Here is a 23,025-nt window from a genome sequence, read left to right on the forward strand (position 1 = left end):
CTGTAGGCCATCTTCATGATTCCCACTAATCCGCCTCCAACATTTCGGAACCCAGATCTGTGGTCGTCTAACTTTAAAGACTTTGTCAGCAAGTGTTTGGTGAAAAACCCGGAAGACAGAGCGACGGCGACACAGTTGTTACAGGTGACGTCATGAATGACGAAATGTAGAGATGAGTAACTATATTGTTTATTTACTGTATGTAGATCATCTGAAGCAGGATAATAGTTTTAAAGCCAGGTCGTGGCTGGAAGCTGTTAAAACAGGGCGTCAGCTCTGGCAGCAATCTTTTCAGGTTCTTCTGTGTCATTTTATTGTATTCTCTATTCTTCACAGCATCCCTTCATCAAGTCTGCCAAGCCCAACAGCATCCTGAGAGCCTTGATCACTGATGCCATGGAGATCAAGCTGAAGAGACAAGAGGAGGCAGAACAAAGGGAACAGGAAGCTGAAGACAATGACAACTCGGTAAACAGATTTACATAAAATCAGATGGGAAAAGTGTTTGGAGACTTGTTCCCTGGTTTGAGATGAGGGTATTTCTGGAAATCTGCTCTCACCCTACAAGAACAGCAGAATAACACTTAGGGTCGTAACTGGTCAATGACGAGATCTAGCGAACTGATTAGAGTTTAGTTGTTTAGAGTTATTGACTGATTTGCAAGTGCATTAACTACACGGTTGAACTTCCCCATGCGCCTGTGCGTCAGGACGAGGACGAGGTCGACCTGGGGACGATGGTGCGGGCCGGAACCTGTGACTCCGGGACCGTCCGGGCCGCCGGCTCGTTAGCAAGTTCGCTCGGCGGGACGTTTGGGACGATGATAGAGCACGAGGACACGGGAACCATGCAGTCGCAGCTTGGCACCATGGTCATCAACTCTGACGATGAGGACGAGGAAGAAGCTGGCACTATGAAAAGTAAGTTCTTTTTGAAAAACAGTCCCATCGTGCAGTGCTGCCGATCAGAGCTGCAGTCAAAGTCCCAGCAGGCCGTTTTCATAACGCACGAGTCGACTGATGCACCGGGTCAGGGCGGGTCCCTGGCTTTGGTCTGGAGTTAATGGGCTGGGATAAACTCCAGACTAAAGTTGCTTTCGTCGACGAAAAATGATGACTAAATATCGTCGTCAATGAACCTTTATCACCTGAGGAAAACGAGACGCAACGAAAATGCTGGTCATGTGACGATAAAGATAATTAAATATATAAGGCAATAAAAACGAGACTAAAATGTGGATTACAAAATAAAACTCTGCTAAAATGTGTCTTCATTTTTGTTGACCAAAATGAGACAAAATGTTCTAACAAAGATCCTTAATGTCCATGTTTTAAGTAGTTTCCTCTGATTTAGGAATCAGATCCAGAAGATGCAGCTGCAGAGTTAGAGGCTGATGCCGTTAACGCAGAGCTCTAGGTTCACGTACATTAAAAACAAAGTTACATAGAGAAAGGGACCGATGGCCGGCCACGTGGGGAACTTCTCTGGGGCTGGGAGAAGAATAAGAGACCTTTGGATACACTTTCCTACATAGACGTGGAAAAGAAAACCCAATGTGTCGTCGAAAAAGAAAAAGATGGGGAGAAATGCAGAAAAATAAATCTGTTGTAAACTCAAATGAGAGCGACTTCTGTATCTGGAATGAATCTATTCTTGAGTCTATAAGGTAACAATAATATAATAATAAGATAACCTTGTTTGAATTGTAAAATGGGTTTTGCTAAATACAATCTTTGACTAAAATGAGACTAAAATGCTCAGACTTTTAGTCGATTGAAACTTGACACGACTAAAAGGAGTATAAATGTGACTAAAACTGGTAAAAACTAGAATAATAATTGACCCAAAGACTAGACTAGACTAAAATTGAAACAAGCTGACAAAAACAACACTACTCCGACGTCCGTGACCTCACAGGGTTAAGCGGGCTTAGAAGATGGATGGATAGATGGAAGTTCACTGGTGGATGTGTAGAAATAGCAGTTGGTCTTTAATTACTGTTTTATGTTTGTTTGGAAGAATCCCATCCTTGCTGTGATGTTTGACTTGTATTCACTCTTGGTCATTTTCAGTGGGCTGTTCTGTTTTAAGCTTCGCTGAACGAGCACTTCAGTTAATGACTGTTTGACCTCCAGGCACCAGTGGGAAACAGATTTGATTAACTAATTTTCAGATGTTTCAGAAGCAGAGCAGTCTGTAGAAGTTGAAGCATCCTTCAAAGTGAAAAATATGGAAAATCTTCGTTATCCCTTTTTTTCCCCCACGTAATAGTGCAACCGTGGAGTTTTTAATCCACCAGGGGGCGCAGCGTGACCAGCATCTGACTGATGGGTGAACTGAAAGAGTATTTACATAGTCAGCACCAAGGGTTAACTGTCCATGGTGGGAGAGTTTGTAGATCTGAATACTGATATGTTGTTTTGACACAGAAACGGCGTTAATGTCTAAGTGGATTTATGCTTTTTTTATTTTTTTTTTGGAAAAAAAAAAGTTTGAGGCGGGGCAAATGTATTTAGTATTGATCTGCTGAATGGAAACAACCTGTCTAGGATACGGTCGTGTGATATTTTCTGCCTTTTTAACTTCAGCATCAGCCTGTTTGAGTCTAGAGTGTCAGACATGGAGCAAATGGATGTTTGAGCCTCTTCTGGAAGTCTCAATGAAAGTTGGGCTCTGTTCTTCACTGCTGGCAGTCTGAGGCCTTTTCTAATGATTGATTGGTTTGATTGATTTATTTCAAATCGTTTATTAAAATGAGACACAACATTGACATGTATGTGAGAGGGGGTGAGGATTGATTTTGTTTTGTGTGACTAATAACTTTATGAGCTAGAGGTTTCCCCTTTTCTTAAATGGGACCAGCCGATCTGGCACTGATAAATAATCTTATGTATTTGAGCTAAATCATGTATAGAGCAGTGACTTGGGTGTTTTGCAGTGTCCACCACACCATACTGCTGCATACTGCTGCATACTGCTGCATACTGCTGCATACTGCTGCATACTGCTGCATACTGCTGCATACTGCTGCATACTGCTGCATACTGCTGCATACTGCTACTTACAGGCTAAACCAGTGAAGAAAGCTGCAGTCAGCTGATCTCTGGCCTGGCGGCTGCCTCAGAGCCCCCCGGTGGAAACAAAGCTGCCGTGGAAGTTTATGGTTTAATATCACGGCTCCTACGCTGCATCTAATGAAGTTTGTGTTTGAGCCGGGGGAGCTTCGTAACAGTTACTGTCACCGTCTTAAATTAGCTGCGCTTGGGTGAGCAGACAAGTCTGAAGTAATTTCCAACCGCAGCATGTGTAGAGAGGCGGGATATGTCAACCGAAGCAATCAAACGCTACCACACATCACGAGGGACGGACACCAGAAACTCGTGTGCGGCGAGACGCTTGATATGAGACAAATGCTGCAAAAAAAAAAAACAACCTCTGGACACCGAAACGTCAGCTCAGTAGATGCGAGCACATGGATGGGTTAAATTTATCTCGTTACAATTTCAGTGACGGCTTATAAATATTCATAATAAACACTCTTAAATACACAAAGAGACACTCAGATCATGTCTTCTGTCGTCGTAGCATCGAGTTGGTATGGATCTGCTCTGCTGGCAGTTTAAACTGCATTAATGCAGGAACATTTAACGTTGGTAATTTCATCGGAGCCTGGGTGTCCTGCAGTTGTGTGAGTGTGTGTCCCTGCGCTGAGTGTGTGTCCCTGCGCTGTCTTTCGATGCCTGTGATGAGGAATGTCTGTGTGTTTGTGTGTCAAAGTGTCTGAAACTAATAAAACGGTGCTGTGACGCTGCAGGGACCCTGAGGTGAGATATTAGATCAGACATTGATCCTCTTTAATGGTACCGAGAAATAAAAAGCCTTTTAATTTACACTGATCAGCCATTAACCCCCACTCTCTCTAATCCGCATTAAAAGCTCTCGTTTCTTGTTTTTTTTCCTCTGCACCGATGCTGCAGCTCTTTGGACCAGAATATGAATCTCAAAGTTAACACTTAAAAACATGATCATTATTTCAAAGCAAAGATGACCCGACTGAGGCTCTTTGTTTTGCTATATTCCCCTGTTTTCTATCGCAGCACTTTATAAAAGACAGGATGCGCCTATGTTTTGTTAAACACGGCAAATCAGAGACCTACTTTTATCCTCAAGGGTGGCGCAGGGGGGAGAGTTAACGACACGCTCCCGTAAAGAATACAGCAACAACACTGCGGTGCAAGTCACATTTTTGTTAAAGTCTATTTTAATATCATTAGTGTCAGCATTGTTGACAGCTGTAGAATAGCAAACGTGTATTTTAGGGTGTATAGGTTTTCAAAATGTTTGTTTATGATTAAGACAAGTTAGTTGAAATGATCTTATCAAAGGTAGAGATGTGCCAATAAATGTTGTCCGAGTTCAGATCCAATTCCAACGTGTACTTTCCACCAAAGTGGGTTTGTGTGAAGTAAAAACAATAAACGTGTCATCCAACTGTCCAGACAAGTTAAAACTACACTAAATTGCTTTGGGATGGCTCGAAGAACAGCACAAAGGGTCTGAGGGGTTCGTTCAGCAGCCAGACTCCACAGATACGATTTCCCAGGGATCTAAGGGTATTTGTGGGAAGCAAACCCAACCCACGTGCTTGACTCCACAACCCCCAGGGCTCCACGGCTTCACCGCTGACCTGCCGCTGTCACCCGGGGGCAGGAGACGTTCGTATCGTGACCGGTGCAAAAGTGCAGCTTAAAATCCTTTTAAAAAAAAAAATTTAATATAGGGTTGTTTTTTCTTGGAAGATTCAAGGTTTTTGTGGATATTTATGAGCTTTCTAGAAAACCTTTTAGGTCTGAATGGGTTAACATGAAAAATCTTCCTTGCCCTAAACGGTGTTTACTGCTTAAATAAGATTTAAAAGGGCTTTTTTGCAATAATGATCCTTCACAGGTTGTCATGAAGCAGCTCTCCAAGCAAGAAGCGCACAGATGTTTCTGCGCTCGCATCAAATAAATCCACGCCCGTCTCTGCAAGGGTGCTCATTAAAAAAGCATTTCAGGGGGCGCGCATCTCTCACAGCCCTTTATTTTATTAAAGTTTCATTTTGTTTCTGGGAAGATGCATGAGTTTCACGGCAGTCTTACAGTCAATGATCGTTTGATTCATGAAAGCTGCATTTGCCTAAACTTGGGGTTTAGCTGCCTGACTGCCAGCGAGCTTCATCGTCGTCATCACGCCTTAAATCATCTCAACAAAGCAGCTGACATCAGCCAGGTAGGTTGAAATGAAGGGGAATCCTTTGGTGTTCCTGTAAAGTTCTGCTAGGTTGAACGCGACCCACAACGGTTGTGATGATGTAATTGGTCAGGACAAGCTCAACAGCCAAACCATCGCATCAGTATCAGAGCAGCGAGAACAAAATAACGGGCCCCCCCCCAGACAGGCAGCTTCTTCCAGCATCTTTGCGTCTGTGCATATCTGTAGATGTACGATTCAGAGCGACTAACAGTCAGATTTCAGTAAATTGTAGCGCCTGTTGCTCCCAGTTAATCAGATCTAAATTCCCTCATCAAAGGAGCTGGAAGAGTTGGTTTACGGCTTTGCTAATCACTCAGTTTTATCTTTAGTTTTAATTTCCCATCACTGCTATTTATGATCAAGCACTTGCTGTGGGCGTACCAAGAATATTTACTTGTTAGCTGTGAAGTAAAAGTATCCATGCAATGTTTCTTTTCTCTCTCCAGCCTCAGTTTCTCATTACACCCACTGGTTTGTTTACTCTGTGTTTGAAAAGGTTCCTCTTACACAGTGCATAGGTGTGTTTTCTTAAAACAAGTGAAGTTATAAAAGATTTAAAAAAGGGGAGATCGCCTGATTTTACTTCTGTGACGTCTCAAGTTGAGGTTTGAAGTAAGGAATCGTGTTTCTAATCCTCGTGAGGCGTGGTAGACCGCAGGCATGTGACTGCATTTATGTAACAAATAAGTATAAAGAGGAAAGGAAATGAAATCTTTCCTTTCTCATGAAATTAGATTCTCCTGAGTGGAAATGCTCATAATGTCAGTATTTTTCAATATGGATGAATCCCTTTTAAAACCTCATGGACACCATTACCCAGTCCAGCGGTCCAGGTTTGTAGATTAAAAGAGAAAATATGTTGTGAACAGTGTGTACATGCAGAATATGTGTTCAAGGCTGTTATCTCTTCTACTTGCCTCCATGTTTGGTTGACATGGCAACAAATTCAGCATGTCACAGTTTATAGGAGTGCGACAGCTGGAACGAGTCTTTGACATGTCAGATAAGTGTGTCACAATCTTTGTAGGATACTTTAATTAAAGTGACATCAGATTGTGGATGTTTATGGGTCTGTCCTTTTGTCATCTGATTATGTTGTTGATAAAAGAATCCACTTTATGTTGGTGATAAAATAATCCACCATATTTGGACATCTGTGGCCACTTCCCTTCTAGATAAATGCAGTTGTCTGGATGTGAGAATGAGCCGTTATTCTCCTCAGTGGAGCAGCAGCCTTGACATTAATACCACGTGTGAATGAAACGCAGCTTCAGAGAGTGGGATCAATAATGATGGGCGATCAGCAGCCGTTTGAAGTGAGGGATGAAAGCGGGGCGTAGCCAAGAGGGCGTTCTATTTAGGACTTTACATCAGCTGCACTATTTGTCATGTCACAACAATAACGTTGTGGTGAGTGATGAGTGACTTAGCAGAGTTTCAGTGACGACGTCTAAGCAGAATTTAACTGCATCGACTCCATCATTAAACTGCTGAGGGCTCAGATTGAACAGCAGTCAGCAGTGTTTCCAAAAGCCTCCGTCATAAAAAGTTTAGGGTCCCGTGGATTTGAACGGAGAGGCTTTAAAAGTTGTATTAAAAGTGTTGGTTTAGATGCAGTGAAGATAAAAGGGTGTAATCTCTATTGTAAGACATTCAGACCAAAGACCTTGTTTAAAACGGCTTCTGAAACCTCAGGGTTTTCTGGAAAGTTGAAGCTGTTCAGTAAAACCTTTTAGTGCTACATTTCTGGAGAAACCAGAAATATGAAATGAGCAGAGTTTAAGAATGTTTAGCTTTTATTATAAATTACTGTCTTTAAGGACCGTTGATGGCTGCCGTCCTGCATGTTTACAGTGTTTGCCGTTCAGTTTTTTTTTTTTTTTTTTTTTTTAAATACAAAATAATACAAAACAGGTAATAATACAAGTGCGCAAAACAAAAACGCATACAGGTCCAGGACAAGAGGGAAAACAAACAGACAAACAAAACAGTGCAAAACAACAAAATCAATGTTCTTGCTCAGATTTGTTCTATGTGGCCGTGTTTATGGCTGGGTGGGACCGGTCCGGACGGCAGAGCCAGAGCGAAGTTAAATACATGAATTTGTTTGTGTGTTTTGTCTTTTGTTTCCTTTTTTAATTTGCTTTTTAATTTGGTACATTTCCTGCCGTCAAGAGCCTGGACACACTCCCCCTTTTGACTTGAATGAGCAGTTCACATATTTTGACATTTTCCTCTTTTCCTTTTTATAATAAGTTCTCAATTTTAAACTTCTTCCCCTTCCTTTTAGTGTTTGCTCGTTCTAACGCACCTGATTGAGATTAATGACCTCCGGCCCGCCATGACTGAACACACAAGTCCGTCAGTGACCCAGTAATGTGTGTTGCAGCAGAGAAACATGTAAAACATGCAGCTGCTGAACCGCTGGACACATTCAGACACATTCCTGCCGGTCATGTGCCGCGATGACGAGCTCAGTCACGCCCACGTCCAGGACTGACCCCCACATGGAGGGGGTCCAAGAGGACCAGAATGCATGTGCACGTTACGTTCACTTGGGCGCTTTCATCTAAGTGAAGCACAAATCACAAGAAAAACGTCAGGGTTCAAAGATGAACGTTTCACCCGTCAGGTGGTGATTTAATTAATGTGAACACTGTATTTATCAGAAATGACCTAAAGAGCCGTGTTTTTCTCCTAACCTATGAACCGGTTACATGTTGAACACACTGTATTAACTCTGACGTCAGGCTTTAGTAGGAGAAAATGCAGGATTTAACAACCTGAGACTAAATCAACACATTGCCTCGTAACATTAGCGACTCCTTCGACCTGTGAAATGTTAAAACTCAGACTCCTGACCCGCGGCGTGTCTGGGATGAAGACCCGTCTCGGGTCGTTATTATTTGAAACGCCTACGTCATGTTAGTACCTTCTTTTCCATTTCTATATCCTCATTATTGGCCATAAAGCAAACGGCTGTAATTTTGTTTTTGGCGTGAAATCAGATTTTCTTTTTCCAGGGAAACGATGGGGACTAAAAGCCTCAGCGGGGCGAAGCGCGCTGTAAATCCCAGAATGACTTCTGACATTAGACGAATGGGCCGTGTGGCGGGTTGCCTGATGGAATTTGAGAGTGTGAATTATTAGAAGAAATATTAGCGGCTATCACGCCTGTCTAGAGCATCTATTCTTGTTGGGTGCTGAGATGTGAAGCTCTGACTGCGTATACGTTTATTAAAGCCATGAATCCAAGCTGGTGGACCCGATTAAATAACCTTTATTTTCACAGATTTGACCTGATCGCTGAATTTAAGGCGAAACTCAAAAGTTATGCAATAACAGTTACATGCTGCAAAAGTGGATTTTTGACTTCTGTTGTGTATTTCAGCCTCTGGTTGATGCACCGATGCATCTGTTGGCTTTTAACAGCTGTTAATGTCTCATTTCCTTCCTTCCTGTAAGATGACCTTTACTTTCTGCAGCTGAGAGAGTCTGTCTGTTACTGCACATTAACGGAGACATGTTTTGGTTCTCGACTGCAGTGTTCATAGATCCTTGAAGGTAAATGGTATTTTAGACGTGCGCGTTGATGCTGTGGTTGGAGCGCGATAACCTGCAGCTGCGGGGGACCGAGGGTTTCCCGGATCGGGTCTAAAACTCAATGATGTGCAGCAGTTGGTTTTGGTTTTGTTGTTTAGCAGCTTGTAGATCCACCTGCATCCTAAACCAACTTGAAGGTGTCATCTCTGGGATTGCTCTGCCCACGGTTGTGGAGCAGTTGTGGGAAATCCTTCAGGAGAACCTTATTTAATGAGGTTTTTAAGTATTTTTAGCTTGTTTAAGTTCCTGCCTCAGTTTTTTAGCTGGGTTGAAGTCTGAACTTTAACTAAGCAAAAAAACAAAAAGTTCAAGTGGAAATATTGTATTAGAAGTGAAACTCAGCCATTTTTTCTCTTTTTTTTCTTCACTGCATTACCTTAATTAATAACATTAATAAAACACATTTAGTAAATTGCCTGTTTATAACGAAGAAATCTATTTATTATTGTTGCAGTCTATTTGGAAAAAAGCCCTGAAAGTGTTGTTAAGTCAAAATTTGTGCTGTTGTGCCTAAAATGTTTTATTTGGGAGCACGAGCGGTGCTACTGGAGGCTGTTGGTCTGGAGACTTGAATTATGTGCTTTTAAAAGTGTTTTTATTTTAGCAGCAGCGGGAGAACAAAACAAGACTTGTGGAGGAAAGCATCCACCCAGTAAAGCTGAGCGAGTTTCATTAAAAACATCAACACCCTCTGACTGTTCAGTGTTCTGTAATTGCAGGAAATTAAATATTCAATAATGGGAAAAAAGAACAACAAACTTTTAGATGTAAAGTTAAATAAATCCACACTGAATAATTTAACTTGTAATAACAGAAGCTCGCCTGCTGCAGAAAATGTTAACACAGGAGCGGAGACTGAGATACTCGTGGCCTTAGATTGGATTATTCTTGAATAACAAGGGAAAGTTGTCTTTAATCACAATGGAATAAGAAATGCGATGTTATAACTTTTAAAACCAACGTGTTTCCATGTTTTAACAAAGAAACTGCTGAAGACTAAACCAATAACCAGCCGGCGTTCAGTGGCGCCTGTTAATCTCTTATCTGGTTCTGCTGAAACTCTTCCACACCTGACACATTTTTAAAGACATTTTGAAAACAGTTTCTAAAGGACGTTTCCAGAAAATTGTCTCTTAAAATTGCCTCTCAAGTTCTGAAGAAGAAGAAAAAAGGTAAACAATTTAGAGGTTAAACTCTCATCCTGTAAAGCACTTTAGTGACTCGTCTTCATGTTTACGGATGTATTAAAATGTCACCGTTTATGTATCTTGTAAATGAAGCTGCGGCGCCGGCGTGGCTCTGTGTCTGATCCGTTCAGGTTGGAGTGAACTTCACCTGCATCCTCCTGGTTCCACCTAATGTCGGGTTGGTTCTGTGTTGAACAGGGAGAGACGAGACGATGCAGCCGGCCAAGCCAGCCTTCCTGGAATACTTTGAGCAGAAAGATAAGGAGGCAAACAATCACAACGACCAAGGAGGCAAAGGACAGAACAACGCAGACAACCGCAAACTGCCCTCTGAGGGAGATCTGGAAGTGGTAAGTTGAAGCGCTGTGTGATTTTTGACAGGTTTATGAAAGTGATTGTTGTGAAGCCCTGCAGAGGTCGGCTCGCGCACCGGTTGATGGTAACTATAGCTTCAGTTTCCATTGTTTTTTATCAGCAGGCTTCATGCTTTGTCTAAACAACGTCCTGTGTGATGATCCATCTGCAGTGTCAGCTGCAATCAGGCTACGTTTGTTTTACCCGAGAGAGGTGCAAGCCGCTGGACTCTTGTCTTTATTCACGTGTTGCATGACTGTTCGGCTTCTCTTAATGCCGGCGGTCACCTGAAACGCCGCTCTATATCTACCTGCACATGTGCCGACCTTCCTGCAACGAACAATATTTTCACTTTCTACTCAGCCTTTCTGTCCTGCCGTCTCGAGCCACCGCAGTCGTTTTGTGTTAACTTAAAGAGGACATGCATTAGTTTGGGTATCTTTCTTGATACTTCTACTTGAAGCTATATATTTGCACTGTTGCACATTTTTTTTGTATATATACCGTTTTTTACAGAGTCTATTTTATCTTTTACTATTTTAATTTATACTTATTCTACTTTCTACTTTAAATTTTTATTGAAGGAAAACACCACCTTGTATAATGACAATAAAACATCTGAGTCTTTCTCAATAATATTGCGATGAAACTTGTTGCAATAACAATATGACTTGAATTTGAAGGTTTGCAGAATTTAAAAAATCTTCTAATTAACACGTTTTTATGGATTTTATTTTATTGCTGGACCTTCATTGTTGGACTTTGCGTGGTTCATCATTTCAGGACTGCAGACGTCTCTAGGTATCATGTTAGATTGAGAAGAACAAGCAGATGGTGTTTGTCTTGCTGAGAGACATTTACATGGAAATGACTGCTGCTGGAATTAAATATTGAATATTTGACCTTTTTAATTATGAGAAGCTTTAAGGATGGCACATCTGCCTTCAGCGACTCAGAGGACGTTTCCTCCCTCTCATCCTCTGCTGGGCTTGTTTAAACATTATAAGTATGTTTCTTTAAAACTGCTTGCTTCAAACTTTTTTTGAAGCTGTGATTTGAAAAATCCTGAAATGAGCGTGAGAACCATGCTGAAAGGATGTGAAAAAAGAAATAATGTATGCTTTGAATGCGTTCCTATGAATGAACAGGGTGACTGCATGTGGAAGCTTTTGTAGCTTCATCATTTTAATGAACTGATTCTCAGACACTGATTTCTGTCAGTGCAAATATAACGTGGTTCCACTAATAGACGATGACAGATAACCGCTCTGTGACCCTCATTTTCACTCCTTTTTTTTTTTTCTTCTATATCTTCAAGACATGCTGTCTCAGACGCGCGGAGAGTCGTCTTCAGTAGTTGCGCCACATCTCCAGCTGCTTGTCACACAGATTTTATCTCGTTTCGTACCCTGAGTACGGGATCAAAGCACTTTAAACTTGCTCTCAGGCCAAATGATTAAAGACTGGAGTTTTGATAAGCTCGGATGGTTCTGGTTGTGCTATAAAAACCAGATTAAAATCCTGTTGAAATGCAGGATCGTTGAGGAGCGGGGATCCAGTTAGAGTCCCAACAATCCTCAGTTATAATTTCACCAAAACTGTGGATAAAAATAGTTCATTTGTAAAGACTTTGATGCGATAGCCTCAGCTTAAAAAGGTTTGTTTTTGTTGAAGCAGTGCTACAGGAAACGCTGCACGTGCTTTTAGTGCACGTCGACAGTATCAGTCAGAGGGAGGAACATCAAACAGGCTCTTTTTTTTTCTTTGTGGGATTTATTGTTAGTTTAGACTTGCAGATGTGATTTTTAGAATAAAAACATTGAAGGTGTTTGACAGCTTCATGTTGACCATGTTTAATTTTAGATACGTGTGCTCTGCTACTCCTGTATTTAGCTGTCAGAGGTGGGCTTTTATTTTTTTTATGTACTTTGTCTTGTTTTTAACATGTCAGTTCATGTGCATATACTGTACACACTTTGGACTTTTTAAGGTTTAAATTAGCTGTGAAAGGCGCCTACGGTTACTGATCTCTGAGGCGTGTTGTTTCCTCTGCGGCGCCTACAGCCGAGTTGAGGGGAGGGAAGACAAATCGGGAGGCGTTATTCAGTGGTACTGCGTAATATGACGGCCTCCCTGGCTTCACCAACATGCAGGAGTTGGAGTGGGTGGCGGATCCTTGCTGAATAACAGCTAGATTCGCATAGCAACTTCCTCCGGATCGTCCACAAATGTGACCAGCAGTCTCCCTTTGCCACTCCCGGCTTTAGATGTTTATTTCTGCCTCAAAGTTGTACATTTGAACTAGGGCTGTTCGATTTTGCCCAAAAATAAAATCTCGATTTTTTTTTCTCTGAAAATCCGATTTTCGATTACGATTATTTTGTGAATTGACAAAAGGCAAAGAAATGGTTTCAAATATGCTGTTTTTTTATTGAACATTTGCCCCATTGGGCTTTAAGTGCAAACTTTGCTCTTATTAAACCAAAAATGAATGAATAAAGTGCAAAACTCTGTAAAATAAGTTGAAAAAAAGTTTAAAAAAATATAATAAAATATAAAGTTTTATCTCTGAAAAAAAAAATCAGCAAATCAGCACTTGCAAACATACAGTAAGTTATATTTCCAATTAAATAAAACAAGACATTTTCTAATTAAACTAAACTGGGTCTTTGCATGCTAAATAATAATGCAACCCATGAAGGAGGTAGAGGTGTGTAATGTCAGTCATTACATTACATCAGTTGAAGCCAGCCCCCAGTGGCGAGTCGATGAACTGCAGCTTCTCTTATTTCTGTGTTGGCTTCAGTGTAGAAGATGTTGGCGCTCGAGTGGACCGTCAGCTTGCTTTCACTCACTGGCTCTAAGTTAAGTCACCTTTAGCTTGATCTATTTGAGCAGAGCAGGAAATTCAGTCAACCGTATTCAGTGGAAAAACGCATGGGAATAACGTGAAGCGGAGACGAGTAGCTGTGGTTTTACTCACAGCAAACTGCAACTTGACGGTCCGTAAGCATTAAACTATAAAATCATCGTAGGTACCCAGAATCTACAACTGGAATTAAACGAGACACATGTTCAATATTCAGTGCCACTAACAGAAAAGGTTTGTTTATCATCTTTTTATCAGGTACTTTTGAAGCAGTAGTGGTTTATTATGTTAATGACACGTTCTCCTGAAATATTTCTGAAAGCAGAAAATACGTCCAGGTCACCTGCTAACCAATCGGTGCATCCCCAGTTTGAAGCCATCGTGTAAGTCTTTATAGCATTTTTATCCGCTCTGTGTCCTTTCCTCATCATTTTGAATAGTTTTGGTTTCTGCGTGTTCATCGGTGTGAAAGTGCAGCATAGAACATGTGCTGGGAAAGCTCTTACCTCCATAATTCATGAGAGGAGGGTGTAGAGCAACCGGTCTCCTGCTCCTCTCTGCCCTCTCCACTTTTCTTAATTTCTTTCCCCCCGTATTTATTTTTATGCTTGGCTATTTGTTTTATTTTTCACCCCACCTCGTCCCCCCACCCTGTCAGACTTCTCTTCAGAATAAAGGTCAGGGAGATCAGCCTTGAACAGACTCCATCAGAAGAACACATTTCTGGATCAAGGTTCAAACTGGTGAACAGTTAATGGTCCATCATGAGCTGCAGGTTGGAACAGGACTACGACCCGAGAGTTCCTACTAAACTTGCAGCTACACTAATAACAGTGTTTACATTACATGGACGTTTTATGATTTTGTGTATTTCAATTAATCTGGTGTGAAGACGGATGTTTTCAAGAGCAAAAGTTGCATAAAGGGGATGCAAAATGACATATTTGAGATAATTATAGTTTTCGTCTGAATGAAACTGGTAAAGTGACTCTTCCAATGGCAGTTCTTGCCCGGCGGTTTCCAGCCAGGAGCAGGACTTGTAGTTTCCAATTAAAGCAGACTGATTCATTTAGTCGCGGGCCCCTACCGAGAGAAGACACTTTGATGATGAAAACAAAAACAGGCTGTGATCAGGGGTTTGAAAGGTGCACGTTAGACCATCTCTGTATTATTTATTTTATTTATTTATTTATTTTGATTTAACTGTTGAACAGAATACACTTTTAACTTTGAGTTTGAAGTTCCAAGTATCGATAATGCTGGTTTACCTCACAAAGATGCCAGCATCAGAGCAGAAGAGTCTTGAATTTGGTTCATTACTGTCATGACTCTTCCAACCAAGTTATTTATTAGGTTTTAAGCAAACGGCCCCTCTTGAAGCCTGAATCCGCATACGTCCTCTCAAAGATGATTATCCTTTAACTGATTTAACTGTTTAACGTCTTTAATCCAGGAGGACGACGGTCAGATTGACCCCCTGCCACGGTTCACACCTTTCAAAGGTTGAAAGTGTGAAAGACTAAACTTCAGTTTTGAAGGATGCGGCAGTTATCTGCTGAACATGATTACATATGTATTTCTCCACAATCTAGGTTCAAATTTAAGTCGCAAACTTGAACTGTTAAAAGTTGTCATTGATTCCATCAAAGCTGATGGACATCAAACTGTTAAACGTAAATGTCCGTCTCTGCTCATAATTCAATCATCTTTAATAAAAGTCCTTTTTTCCTAGAGAAACATTCAATATTTGAACAGGTGAACAAATATTTGCGTCTTTGCAGGATAAATTTTCCATGAATGAAAGCCTAAGGCTATGAAAGCCTCATTAGACTGTTTTTATCAGCTTTTTCATCATTACTTGCAGCATTTTGTGTGAACTGTATTTACAGGCGAGCATTGCAGTCGCCGGAGATCACAGCCGCCTTCACCTCGGTTCTGATGTCCGGTCTGCAGGACCTTCGCCCGCACTGTTCCGTCTAGCGGACGAGGACGCCAGTGTTATTTTAGCCGCATTGATCGTGGGTAATAAATAGCCTGAAAGCCTTGTGCTGCTGGTAAAAGCTTGGGGGGGGGGGAGAGTCCCTCGAGGAAGAGCCGGAGACGACCGCAGGTCCCTCTCAGAGGCCTGCGATTGAGAAAGAGCGAGGGATTGAATAGATGTCAACAGATGTGGCCTTTTCAAAGCCTCTGAAATAGATATTCATCAGATACCATGGTAACTCTTGTCACACGTGAGGTATTTTTAGGCTGCTGAAAAGATTTTCTGAAGTGTCCGTTAATGGACTTGAACCAGTCGAAGCCTGAGCTGGATGTTGACGGTTCCTTCAGCTGCAGAATATTTTAACACTTGGATTATTCTCAACTGATTCTGTGGAAAGAGAAAATACACTCTCCTTCAACTATCAGACGCTCTCATGCTGGATACGGGCGAGTCTGACGGCTGTTTTAGGTTCTGCTCCATCCCATCCCAAAATCTTCTCTGCCCGGTTAAAGTCCGGACTCCTGAACGAGGAGCTGATCTCTCCTACGTCCTGAACAACTTTCATTAATTGAGCCCAGTTAATAGTCATCTTGGAACATTCCTGTGTCGTGGGAAGGGAGGAGGTGGCTGGGGTGAGGGGTCAATTTAAAAAAAGAGAAGATGATTGTAATATGGGTGTGCAAAGATATCAATATGGCAATATATCGCGATGCTTTGTCGACAGATTTGATATTAATATTCCAAAAAAATGTTTTCCCAAATAATAAATCATGTTTCAGACGGGTTGTAAATCCAGTACAACATTATTGTATACATGGGCTTAAATCATATTTTTAATTTAACATTTTGTAAATAATGTGAAAAACATGTGAAATTTGTTTATAATTTTAGCTGGCATAGTTACAATAAAACTATTTGAATCACATTATTTTGCTTAGTTTGTCCCATGAATTATCACTATTAATGATGTACGTGCAACATGGATTTTAAGATGTATAATGCCTTTTACAGTTTTTAGCAAACTATGTATAACATAGTTTGGATGTTTGGATATCGCAATATCGTATTGTTACTCAAGTATCGTGATGTGTATCGTATCGTGAGGTCCTTGGCAAAACCCAGCCCTAGTCAGTAACGTTGCTGAACCTTGGTCTGATCCGCTGAATTAAAGGAGCTTGAGGCAGGATTTATGAAAAAAATTCGTATACGTTTTAAGTTTTCTAGTAATAATGTCAGATGAAGCGTTCCAAACCAAAAAGAATGAGCCCTCTAGTGTATCTCTCCGTTGCCTTGAACAGGCTGTGTGCTGCAAAATGTGCTGCAATTCCGGGGCCGAATTTCCCGCGCTGTCCTGCGGATGTGACGTCACATGACGCTGCATGCGCGTTCTCCCCGTTCTCCTGTGCCGGCTTCACTGTTGGCTGCAGTACTCCCGACGGCCGTCGTGGTGAAGGGTGGCGCTAGAGAGTCTCATTTCTTAAAAGGAGCCTCATACTCCTTTAAGCCCAGACCATAATACTCCCCCCTCAGGCCTCCACAGCAGGTGGTTCATGGGTGAATCCCTTCACACTCTGACATTTCTCTCTTTAGTACAGTTTCCTACCTTTTTTTTCTTTCTTTCTTTCTTTTAATCAACCACATGTGGGTTTTTAACGTGTTGCTCAGTTCTTAACGTGATTCTAGTAGTTCCAGCAACCTCCTAGAGGTTGTTCCGGTTGTTTGCAGAGCAGCATTTTAACCCTTCTGAACGTGGTGACGTCTTTTCCGTGACTTCAATACCGTCATCTGACTTAGTTGTTGGAGGACCAGGAAGCAGCTCTGTTGCCATCTGAATCCTACCAACCGTCTCCTCTCGTCCTCACGCAGGTGAACTCGTGGTCGGTGGAGGAGCTGCGGGTGAAGCTCGCCTCTCTGGACCCTCAGATGGAGCAGGAGATCGAAGAGATCCGTCAGCGCTACCAGGCGAAGCGGCAGCCCATCATCGACGCCATCGACGCCAAGAAGCGGCTGCAGCAGAACTTCTGAGGGCGGTCAACGGAGGTTCCTGCAGCACGGCAGCGACGGGATGTTTGAGCTCATGCGGTTTGGAGGAGCGCCTCACAGAATGTCCTGGAGTTTCCTGACCAGCAGACGATGCAGTTGAAATGTTTGGAAAGCTGTCGCGAGCGTGAGACCGTTCTCATTTTGGATTTGAACTGCTTAGTTTGTGGAGCTTTGAGACGAGAAGAAAACCCAAAGAGCCAGAGACAGATTTATTCTTTTACTTGATGTCCATGGTGAGATGATCGGCGCTCGATAGATGCTCATTTACGTTTCTGGTTCTAATAATTTAAGACTTGACAGTTGAGAGAGTTTAGTTTTTAATATCTGATCTGCACGTTCCTCACCGCTTGTTTTAAGCTCGTCGCAGTCGCATCTCTGTCGGAGCAAAAAGAAACGTGACCGTCTTTGTTTGTTCGTTCGTTTTTCAGTCGTCTGGTACAATATGGTCCTACCTGCTGATGCTTTGGTACTTGTCTTTTCTGGCTGCTGCTAAATGTTTCAGCGTTTCCCCCCCAGACTGTGAAATTCAACGAAAGGCTAAAAACTGTAAAAAAAAAAAAACAAAACAGGATGCAGATTACAGATCTGTAACGTGATGTGATGGTTGAGTCCCAGCGCTGAAGGCGCAGCTGTTTATCACTCATAAAGGTGTTAGCGTAGATGGGGAAGCCCTTTTTAAAAACATCTCTAGACTAACTAGACCAGACTTGGTCAAATGTTTCCAGTGAAGAAGCAACCGCGGGCAACACTGACAGCAGAAATACGTCAGGTCAGTTTATTTTAGAGTTTACCTCAACACTCAGACAAGGGGATGTTTGATTTTCCAGGGCAGCTTGTAGGGGTTACCACTCAATACTGAGTTTAAGTGAGTCTGAACTCCCGTCAGAACTAATTACATTATTAAAACAGCCCCAATCCGATCAATAGATTGTTGTTTAAGTAGATGTTTTTTTTCTCTGAATTGCATTTGTTTCAGCCGCTGGCTGAACGGAGGTTCCCACCCGGTGGGTGTTCAGAGAAATCTGGGGCGGTGATGACATGATCTGTAATTAAGAAACACACAAACTGCTTTGATTACCCCCCAACATTTAATTTAGAAGAGTCAGTATTTAGAAAGTTTATAGCAGAAGCTAAAGGGCATTTTTAGTCTATTTTTCAACAGTTTTTTTCCTTTGTGTTCTTTTGAATTTTCTGATTAACATTTGCATCATTGTTGTTGTTTGTTGTTGTTATGAAAGCCTTTTGAACATCTTATCGTACTACTTACACATGCTGGGGAGAGGTGGAGGTAAAGTAAACGTTGGTGGGGTCTTCCCACCTCCTCGGATGTCCTTAGTTACTTTTGGAGATCTTGATCTCTGACCTGAAGGTCGCAGGGGAACAAGTTTTGGAGCTGATGGCCTTAAAACGCAGATGTGGATTTGGATGCCTCATATTCATGGAGTTTGTTTGGAATGACGACCTCCTGATTGTTGAATTCACCAAAATGTTTGTAATTGATTTAAATAACTTTTGCCTTTTGTTCAACCACTAGTGCCCTTCAATGTGTTTTAATTTGAATGTAAGGGTTGCAGTTTATTGCTTGGATGTATTTTTATTACCCAGCACAGCAAACTCCACTAGTACATTCAGACTGAACAGTCTGAGGGTTACGGGGGGGGCTGCAGACGGGGATGCAGAGGGGATGTAAACCGGCTGGTAAACCGGCCAGCGTTGCGTCGTAATTCCTCCACCGCATGTGTTGTCCACAGGCGGCTTCGTCATCTTTCTGCTCCAGGTCGTCGATTAGAACGGTACTTTTTACCGATGTTTACAAGATCTTTCCAGCGATGCCCGGCATCATCTGGACCAACCCCAGAAATGTTACATCCACCTGGACCGAGAACAGGAAGATGCCCTCAAGTTAGAAAAGCACCTCGTATAAGCAAAACAAAAAATAAAAAAAGCTTTTATTAAAGCAGCTAAAGGAACTACAATCAGCTGCAGTTCCTGCACAAAGAAGGAGGGGGTCTAACGGGAACCATGAAAAGGTCCAAAGGCACCTTGTGAGCTCTGTCTCTTGAAACGGGAGAAAAATTAGCTCGGCTCCAATCCAACTTTACTTCTAACGTCCCCCCCGAGCAGCTTGTACACTTTTCCTTCATCCAGCACAAAACAAATAAGATGATAGGAGTTTAAAAAGAAACCAGCTTCTCAGGACACGAAACTCCTCAGGGGTGTAAAATAGTTACAGCAGTGAAGAGAAACTACTAGAGATAGTCGCGTCTGTATATATGAGCAACACCCGGCTGCTGGTGTGTGTTCGTGCACGAGCGTCCAGTTGATTACTGACTGAAACTATTGAGCTGTTTATTAATAAGTCAGAATGGAGGAAGAAGATAGCTTCTACCTGTTTTTATGTAACGTAATGAGCACAAATCTTTGTTACAGCAGAGCTAAAGGGATTATCTTCCTCTAACATGCGTAGTCTTCATGCACTGCCTTTCTGTGTGCAGGTTTTTTTTTTTTTGTGATCAAACCGTAAAAACTGATTACTTTGCTTAAGTGATGCTGCACAAAAAAAAGGGACCAATATTAAAAGTAATGTAGCCTTATTGTTATTTAAAAAAAAGATGCATGATTGGTGCTGCCAGTCGTTACTCTGCTGTTTTTGGATTAAACGTGCATCAAATGAAGTCGAGACCACTGGAGATCGGAGCCGGAACTTTCTGACGTCAAACCACGTAAAGCACGATGAGCCACTCTTTCGTAAACGTTTGGTTATTAAATGTCTTCCATGGTTTTAGATCCACTCATGACTGTTTTATACATAACTCAAACCACTCTGTGCTGCAGTACCAGCTCTGGCCACACGGGGGCAGTTGGATCTGCTGTGCTGACGAGTCACTGTTATTATTGTTAATGAGTGAAGACTCAACTCTGCCCCCTAATGGTCAGACGTGGAAATGCTACAGATTTACTTAAAATAGCAGGCTACTTAGATTTTGTACTAAAATATTCTTAAGTAAAAATGTAATGACAGTTTAATTCTTCTGTGATTATTCACGGTGCGTGAAGCAGATGTTGAATTGGGATTAATCACTATTTAAATAATTACCTCAGTGGTAAATTCGACCGCTGTTCTTCATTGGGTGTTTGTTTTTGTTTTTTCAGTCTTTCATCTTTGTTTTCTGGGTTGTTTTTTTTTAAACTTCACCGCTGTATCTGAGCTTGTCTTAGAAGTTGGTAAGCACGGTAAACGGACAGTTATCGGTGTTCGTATAGGAAACTGTGATACTTGCAAAGGTGAACAAATAAACTATGATAATGGAGGAGGAAAGTAATTCACAGGAAGCGTCGGGTGAACAAGGAACCGCAGCACGTTTTCACTCAACTCAGCTGTTGCTTCATGTGTCGGCCTCTTCTATGTGCGAAATCTTCCTGTGAGCATGTGCAGATCTGCCTTACACACGAGTCAAGCGTGCCTGCATTTGTTTACGTGTTTGCTTTGTGTATTTCATTTGTTTTGTTTCCTCAATAAAGAATATAGGAATCCTGCAGCTCCTGTCAGTGGTCTTCAGTTCCTGTTCTTACATCGGTTTCGGTCCAACACTTCGGTTGTTCTACCGGAAATATTTTCCTCTTTTTGAAAATAAAAAGTGAGAGTGGTGGTACGAAGAAAAGCTCCATGGTAAAGGTCAAGTTTCTGTTTTGATCATTTTTATTCTGGTAAAAGCACAGAACATCCACTGTGAGGGTTATTGGGTTTGTTCTCTTACTGCATTATTGACAGTATTTTAAAAGTATCAGTGTTGAATGAAGCTTCGACCAACAGCAGCGGCTGCAATCAAACAGACGCAGAGGCAGAGAAATGTTCAAATGGAGATGAAGCGTAGAAAACAGCAAAGATGGAAACACAAGACTTTAAATACTTCAAAACAAAGGTAAATGCCTTTCATTAAGCAGAGTGGTGTATCAACTTTTCATTTCCTAAAAGGGTTTAATTATATGATGTAAAACTTAGAGGTTTTAGGGAATTTTCTTAAAAATAATCCAGACGATAGATGCTAAACTGTATTTGTGTGAATGTTCCCAAGACAGAATAACAACATCATAGTTTGGGCGGAGGCGGGTGGTGTGAAAAGGATATTTAAAACGTCCAGTTCTAAAACACCATTTGAAAACATGTTATTTCCTTCAGCAGTTAATGAAATGTTGAATTAAAGTGCAATTTTTAAAGCAATTTGTTTAATCATCAGTACATTTAGAAGATAGTATTTGTGTACTTATGACTGGCGTCTAACCGTGTTGAAACCTCTTGGTTGGGAGGTCCAGGGAGTTTCTTAGCCAGCATGTGTGTGTAGATGGATGGATGGATGAGCCTCTAAGAGAAAATCTTTTAAGTGATAAATAAAGTGCAACATGAATAAAATCAATGTCTGATTTCTGCCACAGGAGAGGTTTGGGACATAATCGTTTAAGAGGATGGTGACTTTTATTTTTATGTTATAAACATTGAATATCACATTTAGTTTGTGGTATAGTTTGTTTATCATTAGCATTGCTTATTCTTGATCTGTTGGACCGGTTTCAGGTTTATGGAAAAATAAAAGTGATATTTCTGTTTTAGAGTCAAAAGTAATTTATCCATTAATCCTGTTACTTTTTACAAGCCTGTTATCTGATTTCAACCCTACTACTATATTCTTTTTTTATTGAAAATAATCCCAAAATTATTTTCTCCACATAAAATATTTAATCATGAGCATTTTAAAAGTTTAATTATGATTAATTTGATGAAAAGTTGTGGAAGGTTGATATAAAAACTCGCTTTAACTGAAATGAAATGGTTAGGAAATTTGAATATAATCTGAGTTTATAATACACCATTTCAAAATAAATTTTGTGTTAGCTCATTTAACAGTTACACAAAACATTTCATAAAAATGATACCTTTTGATGAATTTAAATGATCCCTGTCCCATATTTGACATATTTTTGTATAAAAATAGAAAATGTAGAATAAATACTTTTTAAATTGTCCAGCAGTCCCGGATGGGCCCTCTCTTGTTTTGAAAAACTTGACCTGACCAACAATTACACTTTCAGATGACATCTTGTCAGTATGTTTCTATATGTTTCTACATGTCTCAGTTATTTTTCCTCTGTTTCATGGTCCATTCATCATCAGCTTCAAGCAGAGGAGAGCACGACTGAGCTCATGGATGTGCGGACTTTTTAAAAGGCTTTTCTTGTACCATCTGATCCATTACAAACACTGAAATCTTTGATGCGTGGATTACTCCCACTTCCTGTTTCTGTCTGCCAAAATAGCCTGAATGAATTTTTAATCGGCCGTCAACGAAGCTGATGTGTGTCTCCCTCGCTGTGTCTGCGACTGATGTACTTCTCTCAACTGTGTGTGTGTGTGTGTGTGTGTGTGTCAGTGGCGTCAATTCAGTGGAAGTTAAGGTATGGCAAGGTTACGAGTCACAGAACTTAACTAGAGTATCAACCAACACGTCCAGCAAATACTCATCACAGAAGTCTATGTAGCTAATCTGTGTGGTCAAGAAAATTGGAACTTTTTCAAATGCAGTCTCGCTCACTGCAAAAACTCAAAATCTTACCAGGAATATTTGTCTTATTTCTAGTTAAAATGTCTCATTTTTAGTCAAAAAATCTCATTACACTTAAAACAAGAGTCATTACC

The 23,025-nt window shown here is 41.2% G+C and overlaps 1 protein-coding gene across 1 annotated transcript in view; it reads left to right on the forward strand.

The window, feature by feature from the left end:
* LOC133448477 (serine/threonine-protein kinase 4-like) overlaps positions 1 to 20,872 on the forward strand; it is a 30,263-nt gene extending 9,391 nt beyond the window's left edge. Inside the window, exons 7-11 of the mRNA XM_061727039.1 lie at positions 7 to 144; positions 337 to 468; positions 711 to 921; positions 10,285 to 10,436; positions 17,157 to 20,872. Coding sequence (XP_061583023.1) covers positions 7 to 144; positions 337 to 468; positions 711 to 921; positions 10,285 to 10,436; positions 17,157 to 17,315 — 792 coding nt within the window. The 3' untranslated portion in view covers positions 17,316 to 20,872. The remainder of the gene's footprint in view (positions 1 to 6; positions 145 to 336; positions 469 to 710; positions 922 to 10,284; positions 10,437 to 17,156) is intronic.
* The last annotated feature ends 2,153 nt before the right edge of the window (positions 20,873 to 23,025 follow it).

Source organism: Cololabis saira, chromosome 8 (genome assembly GCF_033807715.1).
Source record: "Cololabis saira isolate AMF1-May2022 chromosome 8, fColSai1.1, whole genome shotgun sequence".
Classification (NCBI taxonomy): Eukaryota; Metazoa; Chordata; class Actinopteri; order Beloniformes; family Belonidae; genus Cololabis; species Cololabis saira.